Genomic DNA, 13,578 nt, shown 5'->3' on the forward strand with positions numbered 1-13,578 from the left:
TACTGTATAATAGTAATTGAATGCCTCATATGGACTGGACAAAATTCGTTCAGGAATAATAAATCTGATTACAACTTGCATTTTACTTGTTCTTCTTCTTTCTTTTCTTCTATATTGTAATTAAAGTTAGTTTCAATCATAATTGCTAATTTTAAAAAAAAAGTTATTACTTGAAAAGTTATGCTTATATATATACAGGTACAACGAAAAAAATATATAAAAAGAATAATTTCATTTGTTATAACATGAACTAAATAAAAAAGTAAAAAAAAAAACAATCAGGTCTTTAATAAGTTTTAAAAACAAAAATTCAAATAACCCATTGCAAAACTGTTAAATATGATTTTGTAATTGTAATACTTTAAGTGATCAAAAAAATTGCAAAACAATTTTTTCCTTGATTATTAAGGTAATTCACCGAAATTACTGCAAAAATATGTATCAATGAAACTTCTTGAGAATTATAAATTATAATGAACTTGGATATAAGCTCAACATTTTAAAAACACACAAAATCGTGGTTTCAGTATATAATAATATTATATATGTATAAAAAATTACGACTGATTGATTTAAAATTTCTTATCAAAAATGTACAAAAATATTTTCGTGTAGTGACTATGTTATCCGGTATACATAATGCAAACAATATCACATTGTTTTTATTCTTATTAAAAATATTTTCTGTTTTATTTCTGACAGCTTATAACAGTGTTATTGAAATTAGGTCAAATTTTTAGTTATATCACTTTTTATTTGGATGTGTGAAACTCTAACCTTAGTTAATTTTTTCATTAATGCTACTACCATTGGTATCGGAAATTCCAACTTGGCCCAAGAGCTGTGTAACACTAGGCTCGTTTAATGTGAGCACAGCATGTGCTTCAACCATCACCACCAAAGAGTTTCTCGCCTCCTCATGCGGAACACCATGGGCCCGCGTGGCATGCGAATACCAAGCACCTGTCGATGACAAGACTGAGATACACCACTTGCATGATAATCTGGAACATAAAGAATTTCAATAAGTTGTTGTTTTATTTCACAGCTCAGGATATAGACCTTAATTTTATCTACTCTTGACTCATCATATCAGCCATTGATTTCTCATAGGAATGGTTAGAAGGGCCTGTCCACCTTGGGAAGACACCCTATGCTGTGCTTGCCAGTCTGTGGGCTTCCAGAATCTAAAGACTCCAGCAACCATCAATTCAAACCATTACATGTACCAAGCAAAAATGATGGTAGACAGTTAACAGTAAATTTGAAATTTTTTAAATTGCACAATTTTTGCTTAGTTTATGCACAATATAATTTTTGACAGATATTTTCAAGTTAATTTATATATCTATAAGGAAAAATATGTATACCTCTAATGAAATGTCTATTTCTCTATAACAAAAGAATTTTCCCATCATTAAAGTTTTTAGGTATATTAAAATAGAGCATGGATCATATTAAATTACTTGCCTATTAGTCATATGTCTAGACTTTACATGCCTCCTCCTATATCCCCAACTATTGTAAACACGTGGACAAAATGGACATGGAAAGGAGGGGTTTGCATAACATGTGCTTGTTTTATCTGAAATTAAAGACATGAAAAATTAAATGCAAGTCGATAAAATTCCAAACTTGCCTTTTATTATTACAAAAATTATAATCATACACACAGAATATTGTAGCAAATGCTTTTAAAATAACTTCTATCATGAGCAATGGTAACAATGTCAACTTATCTAAGTAAATACATTAAACACAAGAAAAAGCAACCCACTTTCACACAATCAAATTAAAAACTTCCTTTTACCATTCCCGCTCCTTGCTTAGTTTTTCAAGTTTTTTAAAAATAAATTTAAAGTCTGGAATATCCTTTCAAGATACTCAAATGTACTGAAAATTAGTCTTTGCTTATATTTCCAACAACTAACATTGAAACATGATTCAACTAAATCTAAATTGGGCTTTGACTGATGGATATATATAATTAACAATGGAGCCACTTTATTCAAAAAATTACCAAATATTAAAAAAAAGTTGGTACATGTACAATCCTGCTTTTATGCCATAGTAATTCCATTATGTTGTTAGTGCATTATTAAAACTTCTATTGTTACACTGGGAATATATATGTAATAATAAGCACTTTAGTATTAAATGTATTTCCTCTGTATTAGGGGGACCAGAAAGTAATGTTCTTTCCGTCCACATATTTCACTGAAAAACCAATAGATTTTTACTGCTTCAGCATTGAAAGGTTGTTGCTAACAAAGGTGAATATGTTGTTGATTAGAAATAAAAACATATTAAAAATGTAATAATGTGAATTTAACATAAGAAAACAACATTACCTTCTTTGTACTCCTAATATATTAGTTGAGCAAAAATATTGTGTTTTATATCTATATGATGATATATGTATACTTTTTTCTTACCTTTAATGCTTTGAACCTCACTGGATACGGAATTGAGGCTTTCAGTAGTTATACTTAAACTTTCCACAATTGTTCCACTTTGCAGTACTGTCTCAACTTCCTTGTCAATTTCTATACTATCTTTATCTTCATCTACAGAATCAATGCCATTTGTTTTATCATTGCCTACATTAAGACAAGGCTGTGTACTACTAACTTCACTAATCCATTTTTTTACATTACGCTCCTTCAGAACAGATTTTTCCAATGGACTCTCTGGACTTACTGAATATTTCTTTTCTACATCTTCTAATAATGCAATATCTGTATCATTTGTGTTATCTCCGGAATAGTCAGTTAATGGGGAGTCAATTGGTTCAACTTTAGGTATAATGGCCTGTTGGAATTGAATTTTTTTTTTTAACTGTGTATAAGTTGCCCTTGATAAAATATTGACACGCTTGGGAGATTTGCTTAATGTGACAAGAGATTACAATGAAGCATACTGGTCAAAGGAAATGTGATAATCACCATAAAGATATTATACTCTTTTTTAACCATTTGAGATTCTATATGTCAATTGCAGATATATCAAACAGATATATCAAACTATTTCAAAAAACTTTAGTCAATTAACAATAAAGATATGATAATTTTTTTTCAGCTTCTTATTAATTTATGTAAGTTTATATTCAGAAGGGGGAGGTTCTTTTGTAAGGTTTGATAGTGTGACAATGACAGGGGAGTGGGTTCAAGAATATAATATCCAGGTGATGCTTTTTATAAAATTTTCCTAAAACTATTTCAAGCTCTATTACTGGTTTATAAGTAATATAGTAATGATTAATCTCTTAATAAGTAAATGGAGACTAGCAACGGTGACTTAAAATGACAGTGAATTTGATATTTGGTTTGACACTCCAAAATGTTAAAAAACTTAAAATAGTTAAGAATATATTAATAAAATCATAACTGAATGAGGAAATTCAAATTTAAATAAGCCAGAAATGTCATTTTTTATGTAATTACACAAATGTACTATGAAATATTGAATTTATTTTTGAAGAGATATATGTATATAATTATAATTATAAGATCAGAGATTGTATAATCAGATGTATATTTTCCTAAAGTAATTTTTCACTGGGTTATTACGTAGAGATCTACAATGAGTTACTAATAGATACATTAATAAAAATATATATCTTTGAAGTCATTGGCAGTATACAAGCAAATGTATTACACTTGTGCACTCGCTTCTTGGAATACAATTGCTTTCCACATATTACAACACTAGCTCTCTCTTGCTCTCGTCATAAAGTTAATGAACACTTCCTACAACCACTTTTATATTGGAATTTAGTAAAACTAAGTGATTAGTTATATTCCTACTAATTTTAAAATTTATAAGTTTTGTGATTTTAAAGTTGTAATAAGTAGATAGGTTTAAATATCACATATTTATATATATATTGATCTACTTACCGTATTCTTCAAGGAATCAGCATTAATAATATTAAGAGCATTTGAATCTGACTTAGCAGAAGTATGAGGCTTTTTAGGTTTGTTATTATTGTCTTCCACTTCACTCTTTTTACGTTTTTTCACATTATTGGAAACAGTTTTCTGAAATTAAAGATTGTTTTAGATTCAATGTGATGAATATTTTAGGCTTGTAATGCCTTTTAGTATATTGCAATATGCACTGAGCCTGAAAAATTTTGTAAATTGAAATCACACTTCATATATTTACATGAACATTTAGTTTTGGTAATTTCACATATTAAATGCTAAAACATACTTTACTTAAAGCAATATTCAAAAGCAAAATCAAAAACTAATGTTTCTCATACAATTTCTACCATACTAACGTCATCTTCGCGGGTTGGTTCACTGCCTGTTGATAAACCACAAATTCTAAGAGTTTCTGCAGTCTTTAAAAGTACAGGCAAAAAGTCCTCTGTTACATTAACCTCGCCGTTGTACATAAACGTTAAAAGAGTCCGTAAAGAGTCAGTGTTGATGTCATGAAGTACTATAATTGGATCCTTGTGGGGGTTTTGCTGTAGAAAAAAGAGTGGGCGTAAGATGAAGAATTAAGGAAAATGTTAAGTTTATAAATATAAAGAATTCTTACCTGAAATATCGTTCTAAACACAGAACTATTCGCCGAAAGAATTACTTTGTGAGCTTTAAAACTCTGCCCTTCTGAAACTAATGTAACATCAGATAATCCTTCATCTTTATAAAGTTCTTTTACGTTGGATAATATGTTGCTTTGATATCCATTCCATTTAAGACTAATCTCTTGGTTTGCCATGTTTAACCTTTTGAAGACATGCAGGTTGCTTGTTTTGAAGCAATAGAACTAAAACAAACAAAACAAAACGCTTACAATCGCTAATCTAAAATGAAGGAAAACAATATGAAGATTGCCATTTAAAACATATTGAACATAGACATACTAAGTGATGTAAGTGTTGTCATTATATAATATATCAGTTATACCCCCTAAACATAACGCCTCTTTAATAAAGTAAACGAAATAATTAAAATTAAACAAATAAAAAAATGTCATTACTTAATATATTAATTTGTACTAAAGGTAGATTGATTTTTACGTTTTAATCAAAAGCTAAATTTTTATAATATTTCTTTATAACATTTTATTCATTAATATTTAATAAATATAAATGTAATTTTGTAATGAAAATTTAATATTCAATTATCAAATATTATATGACATTTAATTCCTACACTGCACTCTATTCATGTGTGTAACTCAAACATATTTTATATTATATTTAACGCGTTTTGTAATTTTAGGAAACAAGAATAACTTGATGATAATTATAATTTAACATAGTAAGTCACTGTTACAGAATTCAGACTTCAGACTTGTCGCTCGTCCGGTTAAAAGGTCACAAGCTTAAATATAAAACTTAAAACTAGGTAAAGATGTTTTACCGTTGCACCGCTCATCTGGCCTATCTATATTGGTAAATGAAAGATATCACTAGAGGCATAAAAAATTTCGTCTCTTTATACGCCTCATGATTTTCTTCATATATACAAAGCGGCCCTGCTTGAAATCATACCAAAGCCATACCGCAATAATAGAATTATACCATCAAAAATATGCCTTTTTAAAATACTTTTTCATTCTATAATTAAAAGTATTAAAAATATTAGATACAAAAGTTCGGTAACAATAAATGCGAAGTTTTTGCAATATTTCGTTACTTCTAGTTATCTAACAAAGCTCGTTAAAATCCGGAGCTGCTTATTTTTTGAATCAAAAATGAGATAATTAATAAACTACTGTGTTTATCGGTGTGGCAAAACATTTTCCTTGCTTGTGGTTTACAGACGAACTTGAAATACTTATTTTTATGTCAGTTGAGTATTTATGCCAATATATCAGTAGTCATATTTTTCAATGAATATCAATACTCCAAATGTTTTTGCATTTTTCTTAACATTAAATATTTTTATTTATGCCGATGTAAATAACCGACTAGTTGACTTTTAAATTAAATTTTACAATTTAATCGTAATTGTTCAGATGCTAACTGCAAAATATAGGGCTGGTTGCTCACATCCTTGGACTTCCCGCGTACTGTCTGTCGTTGGTCACCTCATGCAGAGCTTACCCACACCAATCATAAATTATGCACACCAATCATACATTTATACTGATCCGATTTTGTTATTGCTATAGGAGATAGCTCTTTACATGCATACTTTATAAATTCGTTTTAAATTTCACAAGATGTTAAGACAATAACAATGAATTTACTACTGATACTGTGTTTAGGCGGATAAATACACATGTTTATTACTCATGTTTATTTTCGTAATGTTAATTTGATATGAATAAATCGGGTCATTATAATTAAAGACTTGTGTAAAACGGACGTTAATCTGAAGAACACGAGTGCACAATGATGTTATATAATATTATTTACATTTTTTTAATGAGATTTGTTATAGTTTTAAGTGAAACTGGCTGTCATGACATTAAAACTTGTGGAAATTGTATAGGCTATGCACTTGAAAGTTGTGTTTGGTGTTCCGTAGTGAGTATTTATAATTTTTTTTTAAATATGTAAGATTATATTATTCCGGACCTCACGATTTAATGTTACAAAAATAACATGTGATTATTTTAGCAAAACTTCAAAGGGAAACGTTGTCAACCGTTAGAAATGAGTAAAAACTCGACCTGGTGCGAAGGACACGTGTCTATTTCTACTAAAACTTACAAGGTGTTACAAAACGATACTTTCAATTCCGGTGAAAATGGAACTAAAGTGGTTCAATTTCTGCCACAAATAATAAATGTTAAAGTCAGACCAGGCGTACCCGTGTATTTTAACATGGCTTATAAACCCGCAAAGGACTATCCACTGGACGTGTACTACATAATGGATTACTCTTATACAATGAGGGTACATCAGAAAAAACTAAGAGATCAAGGGTTTGAAATATACAGAGAGCTAACGAAACTAACAAATAACGTTCAGTTGGGTGTAGGAAGTTTTGTGGAGAAACCGGCGCTTCCTTTTTCTAGGTAAACTTTACATATAATTTAACTATTGTAAGGTACCGTTACTGGAATAGTCTTGTAAAGATCGCAATTAAATAGTTAAATTATCGAAGCAAACGTGCTATGTCACATCTCTATGTCACCAGTGCTAGGCATAAACTTCCTCCAGAGATCTCCGATGGGACGGGTTGGAAGTACTCTTCATCCGGCGTCTTCCAATTACTTTAACCAGGCTGTCTGTCAATTTAGAATGGATGAACATCCCACGAGGTGCTTTCTAGTCCATGCTCTTCACTCTAGAACCTCTTCCACTTCAAATTGCCGATTAACTGGGTTTCAATTACTTTTGTTAGTCTACGAAACTTACTTAGCCCTGACTAGATCTCGTAGAGAAATCCCAAGCATTGCCCTCCATGGCTCGTTAAGCGACCGTATGTTTAATGATGCCCAGAATAAGGAACCGTTTCAACTCCATAATTCATCACTGGTAACACATAATGGTCGTAGACTTTCGTTTATAAGTACTGAGAGTATAGTAAATTATAATTCAACGTTAGGACGCCAAAACAGAATAACATCTTTAGTGCGATGATATCCTAATAGGTTCCAAAGACCTGAGCGTTCATCATCCCTAGCCTCACTAGAAACGCTCTCGCATCTCCAACGCTATAATCGACCTGGATGGATTTTATTTCATCAGAGAATTTTTTCATTTAAAATTTTTGAATTAATATAATATTTTCATGACTGAAGATTCTTATAAATTTACCAGGTCCTTTCATTATTATACCTTTTGCGTTTATTTTTCAGATTCAATAATGTAGCATATTCATTTAAAAATGAATTGTCTCTAACACAAAACATGGTATTATTTCAAAATGTTCTTAAGGTTAACCTTACTGGGTCCAATAATGATGACCCAGAGGCTGGATTTGATGCTCTAATGCAGGCGATGGTATGTCTAAAGGAAATAGGTTGGAGAGAAAGTGCAAGACGAATTATAATATTAGCCACTGATTCCACGTACCACAGCGCCGGAGATGGCAAATTTGTTGGAGCAGAGAAACCGAACGATATGAAATGTCACCTCGATAACAATAACTATAACATGAGTTTGGTTTTTGACTATCCATCTGTTAGTCAAATTAATAAAGTTGCCACCGAAAATAATATCAAAATAATATTCGCTGCGATTGCTGATGTTAAAAAAGAATATGAACAATTAGCAAAGAAAATACGTGGTGCAAAATATGTGGAATTGAATGATGGCTCAAATCTGGTGACAATGATTAAAAACGAATATCTTGTAAGTTAAACATTAAGTATTTACCTAATAGTACGGTTTTATTTTAATATAAACTGCTCTAACAGACTATGTATTGTCAAAAATTATTGACATGTTGCAATTCACATACCGCACACTTCGCTATCTTAAAAGGGTTTTAGGCGAGACGTCCTATGTAAAATTTGCAAATTTTATTTGGGCAGTAGTAAAAGTAAAAAAAATCGCAATTCGATGAAAAAAAAGTATTTTAAAGTAATCACGAAAAACGATTTTCTATTTTGTGCTGTGTACAAGTAAGTAGTGATAATGTGACTACATTTTGATTGTTACCCAAACGCGGGTAAATAGTCACGGTATAATAACAATATAAACATTGTAGAAGTCATGGTTTCGAAAATAGAAATTTCTTAATTGTCTTTCACAACAAACATTTAAATTTCAGGAGTTAATAAGAAGCGTAGACATAAACATCGAAATACCACCGCATATCGAACTCTCTCTGGAACCAGATTGTCGAAAAGCGGGGAATTGTTTTATAAAACACAATGAGTCCGTGAACATAAATGCTACGTTAAAAGTAAAATCATGCCCTGATATTGATTCAGTAAGCGAAGTACGAGTTGGGCCCGTGGCTTTAAACGAGAAATTAAAAATCTTTGTAAAGACTGATTGTGTATGTGACTGCGAAAGAAAAGTTTCTATTACTAATTCGACAAAATGTAGCGGAAACGGATTGTATCAATGTGGCATATGCAAATGTAACGAAAACAAGTGAGTTGAACCTGATCAAGATTAATTCAAATAACTTATTTATATTAAAGTGTGTATTAGCAACATTACGTCATCATCAGCGGCGCGACGAAAAGGGGAATTTCACAGAAAATTGTTCATTTACGTCGGTATTAATACGGGCGAAGCTCGAAGCACTCTTACTTTGGACTTCGTGTTGTTTCGATCTCCAGACCTACCGTCCCTAGAAAAAATCCTATAAGTGTATGGCTTAATCATAAAAATATAATGCTGCAGATTCATTTTTTTAATATGACACGCGTTTTGATAAAAACTAATACCGATTAATTATTTAAAAAAAATATTGCAATGACTTATCGAAGGAGTCTTTGTTTAAATATATTACTTGATATTACTTTCTTGATTCTTTTTTAAATATAAATTATTTAAATTCGAATTTAGAAATCTTAAAATGCAATAATGGCAATATCATTTATTATACGAGTATTTAGCGCACATGTCTTATAATCATTGTGTACATATAATCGGAAACGATAGGAAGGCAATAAAGAAATATCCGTCAAATTATAGATTGTTTTAGTCAATGTTAAAATTCATAAAATGGCAGATTGAGAAATAATATCAAATAATATCGTTAACAACAATTTTTTTTTTGTTTAATTATTTTGACTCACATGTAAAGGTCAAATAATTATAAAAGTAAGATGTAGAAAAACAAATTTGTTACATTAGCAAAAACTACAAACTACTTTTAATTATCGGCACATTGTTTTCTGTTAAAAACGAATTTGTTTGTCATATTTTAAAAAAAATATTTATATGTTAAGTTTTCTACTTTTTAATAATAAACAAAAAAAATAATGTTTTCAGTTACGGAGATGACTGTAGGTGTAAAGGGAATTCTACAACGAGTAAGGATTTAGATGAGTGTAAAATAAACCCTTTAGCGACACAATATTGCAGTGGAAGAGGCACATGCAGGTATCACTACTAATATGTAGTCAAACACGAGGAAAATACGACCATGTTAATATCACTTCCAGACGGTCAAATTTGAAATCTATGAGTAAGGCCCATGTCCGATTGTAGACGTCCTATGGCTTAATGACGATAATGATTATGAAGTTAAACGTCAGACTATCAAGACTGAAAAAAACAACATGAAGTTCATTATATAATCAGAATAAAAAGTTATTATTGAAATAGCTTAAAATTAAATTTGGCAATTCTTTTAAAGTTGGTAGTTTATATCCAAATATATTAATGTACGTGTTTTCCTAGTAATAATATTTTTCCTTAAAATTCAGTATACATAATACATGAAATCTGTTTTTAATAATTCTATCAAATGAGTTTTGGTAACGTATTTGTTATGAAAGCTCTGAATAGCGATAGTTGTGGCATAAATCGTATTGTGAACACACCACACATTATTGTCATGACCATCATCATTATTTCAGCCATACGAGGTCCACTGCTAGACAAGGGGCTTAGTATAAAGCCTTAATAATTACAATCCTGTTTTTCAGCTGTGGAAAATGTGTAAATTGTGATAAGGGATTTCACGGCGATCATTGCCAATATGATGATACTGCCTGTCCATCACCTGGGGGAAAACTGTGCGCCGAATATGGTTTATGTCGTTACGGAAAATGTCAATGCTTTCAAAATAGAACTGGCTTGGGCTGTGAGTGTCCTTTAGACAATGACAGCTGTTTTGCCGCGCACTCCAAGGAGGTATAAAATGTTTAAAATATATTTATCTACCTCATTATGTTCTTATAACACAGGCCTACCTTTAAATAGTACGTTGGACACAATCTACTGGCTAGCTCGCGAAATTTTTCTTCACATTTTGTGTCAGTCGTAGTCATAAATATTGCTTTTAGGGCTTGCGATTCTTAGTCAGTCGCTAATGAAATGAATTTTTCGATAGAACCTTAGCTGCTCAGATGTCATCGTACTCTAAGCAAAAAGAGTACAACTTCTTGATACAAGATGTACTTGACGAAATCATTAAGGATTCCCACTTCATAATTTTGTTCCGGGTGTGTAAATAGTCATGTAATTCTGACAATAAAATTATTCCGCATGGAACAGTCATGCCGTTTACTACACACCATAGTTCATTTCAGTCAGGATAAAAAACTCTATTTACTCCTTATGAATTTAATTCGAAAGAGTGAACAACATATCGTTACAAGTTCAGTATTGCCTTTTAAATTTGCCAAAAACCAGCATTAAATTGTCATGATTATGATTATTCTTGCTAACGTGTTGATAATAATCATTCCCGCTGTATATATCTCACATGTGATAATCATGTGGAAATTTATGGCGTATTATAAATCTAATTGGGTGCATACTACGGTTGAAATGATAATGTTGTAATTTTTAGTTCTTATTTCAGGTTTGCTCGGGGAACGGTAAATGCGTATGCGGCGAATGCGTCTGCTTTCAAATGAATTCTCTCAATCGAACTTGCTTTGGACGTTTCTGCGATAGTTGCGACGAGTTTGCTGAGAAACGTTGCCAAGAGCTTGAAGATTACGCTGCATGCAATTATCTATATAACAAAACCTACTGCGACAGCTCCTACAATCAGACAGCCCCCACGGTTGTGAGAATTGTGGACACATTGAATGAAACATTACCGGATCAACAGATGGTAAAGTGGTGTAAAAAACAGATGAAAAATGGAACGCTTATATTCAAGTACCTATATCCACTTTCTACTCCAAACACATTGCATGTCATCATTCAAAAGGAATTAGAACCGTTACCTCAAATTAATTTACTATGTAAGTTACATTTTATATTATTTTTAATTTGTATGGATACAAATGTAATCATCGATCGACTATATAAATCATCATGATCATATTAGCCAATAGAATCTCTTTGCAAAACATATGGGTAAAGATTGCCATGAAGATCGGTCTTGCGTTACCCGTATTCAAAATTCCATGTAGGTGGCGCGAACCCCTGTAAATGATATATATTATAAATTAAAAAAGTTTTTCGTACCACGGAGAACATAATTTAGGCGATATGTATGTATATATAGATATGACTGTAAGTATACTAATAGTAAATTTTGTCTGTTTTTTAAAAAAATATTTACGTTGGTCAAAAATAAAGTTTCTTAATACCTGTATGCGTATAACATCATATATATAAAATTGGCACCATCCAGGCCTTTCTTCGTTACTATTAATTGTGGCCACGCTAATTCTCGTAAGTTGCAAGTCCATAATTTTTGTAACACCTACCCACCCCTTGCTATTATGTTTTATAGAAAAAGTAAATAAGTTTTTTTTTTTGGTTAAAATCATAATGTCGCTTCTTTACACAAATTCTTATTAGTAAGGTATGAATTCCGCTGATAAATAAATTCATTTTTTCACAAATAACTCGCTGCTTAGTAACTTGTTGCCTTACACCTATGAAAGCCAATTCCTTATTATAAAAACATTTATATTTTTCAGTCGCAATACTAGTACCGTTTGGTGTTCTCTTATTAATCGGTCTACTGACGATTATCATTTGGAAGATCCTGGTGGATATATACGACGCAAGGGAGTATAAAAACTTTGCAGAGAAGTCCGCCGCCGCTGGTTTTTCGGTTCCAGGCATCGTAAACCCGCACTATCGTCCACCCGCCGCCACTTATATAAACACCATGTATAACCAAAATATTTCTAGTTGATTTCTAATATTTCCTTATTATTCATTTTTTTACGTAACAAATGTGTTTACAATTAATTTTTAGACTGTAATTTATTATATAACGCAAAACCCAAATTGTGACAGTGAACTATTTTAAATTCTTTTTTTAGATATATATATATATTAGTAATAGTATTTCATATAATAGATTATGCACAGAGTATGATTTTTTAAAGGTAAATGTACAGATTAATTACTGTTATTTAATATACGATAGCATTTATAACAAAAATCATTGGTTTCAGAAATAATCATAATGACATCGTAATGATAATATTGTAAAAATGCGGAAAGCGATACATTAAAATAAATTTGTTTACTTTCTATCCCAGAAAACTGTACTGCCATAAGTTGTTCACACTGTTTGTAGGTCTATCACAATCTAAAAGAAAAAAAAATAATATAACATATTTTAAACTCATCACAGTGTGATTGTAAAAGATTTAATAAGGCGTTTCAATGACAAACGGGCACTACATTCACCCCTTTATTCCTATAACCAATCACCCGGATATTTAGTCATAATTTTTAATTTTCGAACTTATAGTCTATAAAATGTTTGTTATACGTTCATGCTTCATAAAATTAGTAACTTTTGCAGGCAATTGTGAACAGTATATTTAAAAAGTTTATTACATCATATTAAACAGAAACTTATAAGAAAATCCTGTGAATGATTTTTTTGTGACTATAAACACCTATAGTTAGATCTTTGCAACCCCCGTAATTACATTTTAGAAAAATTCGATATTATGTAAGTCTGTAAAAAGCTGACGACATATGTAAACTTTATTATATCATTAACAAAGCTATTCATTTCTGGCCTAGAACGTACACTACTGAACATAGGC

The 13,578-nt window shown here is 30.9% G+C and overlaps 2 protein-coding genes across 3 annotated transcripts; one reads left to right on the top strand and one right to left on the bottom strand.

Annotated features, from left to right (window-relative positions):
* Positions 1-517: 517 nt before the first annotated feature.
* On the bottom strand, positions 518-4,810 carry LOC137922037 (protein bric-a-brac 1-like). 2 transcript variants are annotated; one of them, XM_068764874.1, is made up of 6 exons: positions 4,552-4,810; positions 4,268-4,477; positions 3,900-4,040; positions 2,436-2,811; positions 1,471-1,585; positions 518-1,004 (listed from the first exon to the last, which is right to left on the bottom strand). In XM_068764874.1, exons 1-6 carry the CDS (start codon positions 4,732-4,734, stop codon positions 779-781), a joined length of 1,251 nt encoding a protein of 416 aa, XP_068620975.1. In that variant the 5' UTR covers positions 4,735-4,810; the 3' UTR covers positions 518-778. The 2 variants fall into 2 exon arrangements, with proteins under 2 accessions (XP_068620975.1, XP_068620976.1); XM_068764875.1 differs by having other exon boundaries at positions 522-1,004; positions 4,286-4,477.
* Positions 4,811-6,353: 1,543 nt separating this feature from the next.
* Positions 6,354-12,762, top strand: LOC137922171 (integrin beta-PS-like). Its single transcript, XM_068765075.1, has 8 exons — positions 6,354-6,493; positions 6,587-6,987; positions 7,774-8,269; positions 8,691-9,019; positions 9,869-9,979; positions 10,528-10,735; positions 11,409-11,799; positions 12,487-12,762. The coding sequence occupies exons 1-8, from the start codon at positions 6,359-6,361 to the stop codon at positions 12,705-12,707; spliced, it is 2,292 nt and encodes a 763-aa protein (XP_068621176.1). The 5' UTR covers positions 6,354-6,358; the 3' UTR covers positions 12,708-12,762.
* The last annotated feature ends 816 nt before the right edge of the window (positions 12,763-13,578 follow it).

Source organism: Battus philenor, unplaced genomic scaffold (assembly GCF_028537555.1).
Source record: "Battus philenor isolate CCGP_79_NKW_IND1 unplaced genomic scaffold, ilBatPhil1.0.hap1 SCAF_2, whole genome shotgun sequence".
NCBI classification, from domain to species: domain Eukaryota; kingdom Metazoa; phylum Arthropoda; class Insecta; order Lepidoptera; family Papilionidae; genus Battus; species Battus philenor.

Bases quoted from the DNA above. Each gene is read 5' to 3' on its own strand.
- LOC137922171 (XM_068765075.1), top strand. From the start codon at position 6,359: ATGATGTTATATAATATTATTTACATTTTTTTAATGAGATTTGTTATA. The intron at 9,980-10,527 runs GTATCACTACTA...CCTGTTTTTCAG, and splicing joins AGTGGAAGAGGCACATGCAG to CTGTGGAAAATGTGTAAATT. The intron at 11,800-12,486 runs GTAAGTTACATT...TATATTTTTCAG, and splicing joins ACCTCAAATTAATTTACTAT to TCGCAATACTAGTACCGTTT.
- LOC137922037 (XM_068764874.1), bottom strand. From the start codon at position 4,734: ATGGCAAACCAAGAGATTAGTCTTAAATGGAATGGATATCAAAGCAAC. The intron at 4,478-4,551 runs GTAAGAATTCTT...TTTTTTCTACAG, and splicing joins TGTTTAGAACGATATTTCAG to CAAAACCCCCACAAGGATCC. The intron at 4,041-4,267 runs GTATGAGAAACA...CTTTAATTTCAG, and splicing joins ACGTTAGTATGGTAGAAATT to AAAACTGTTTCCAATAATGT.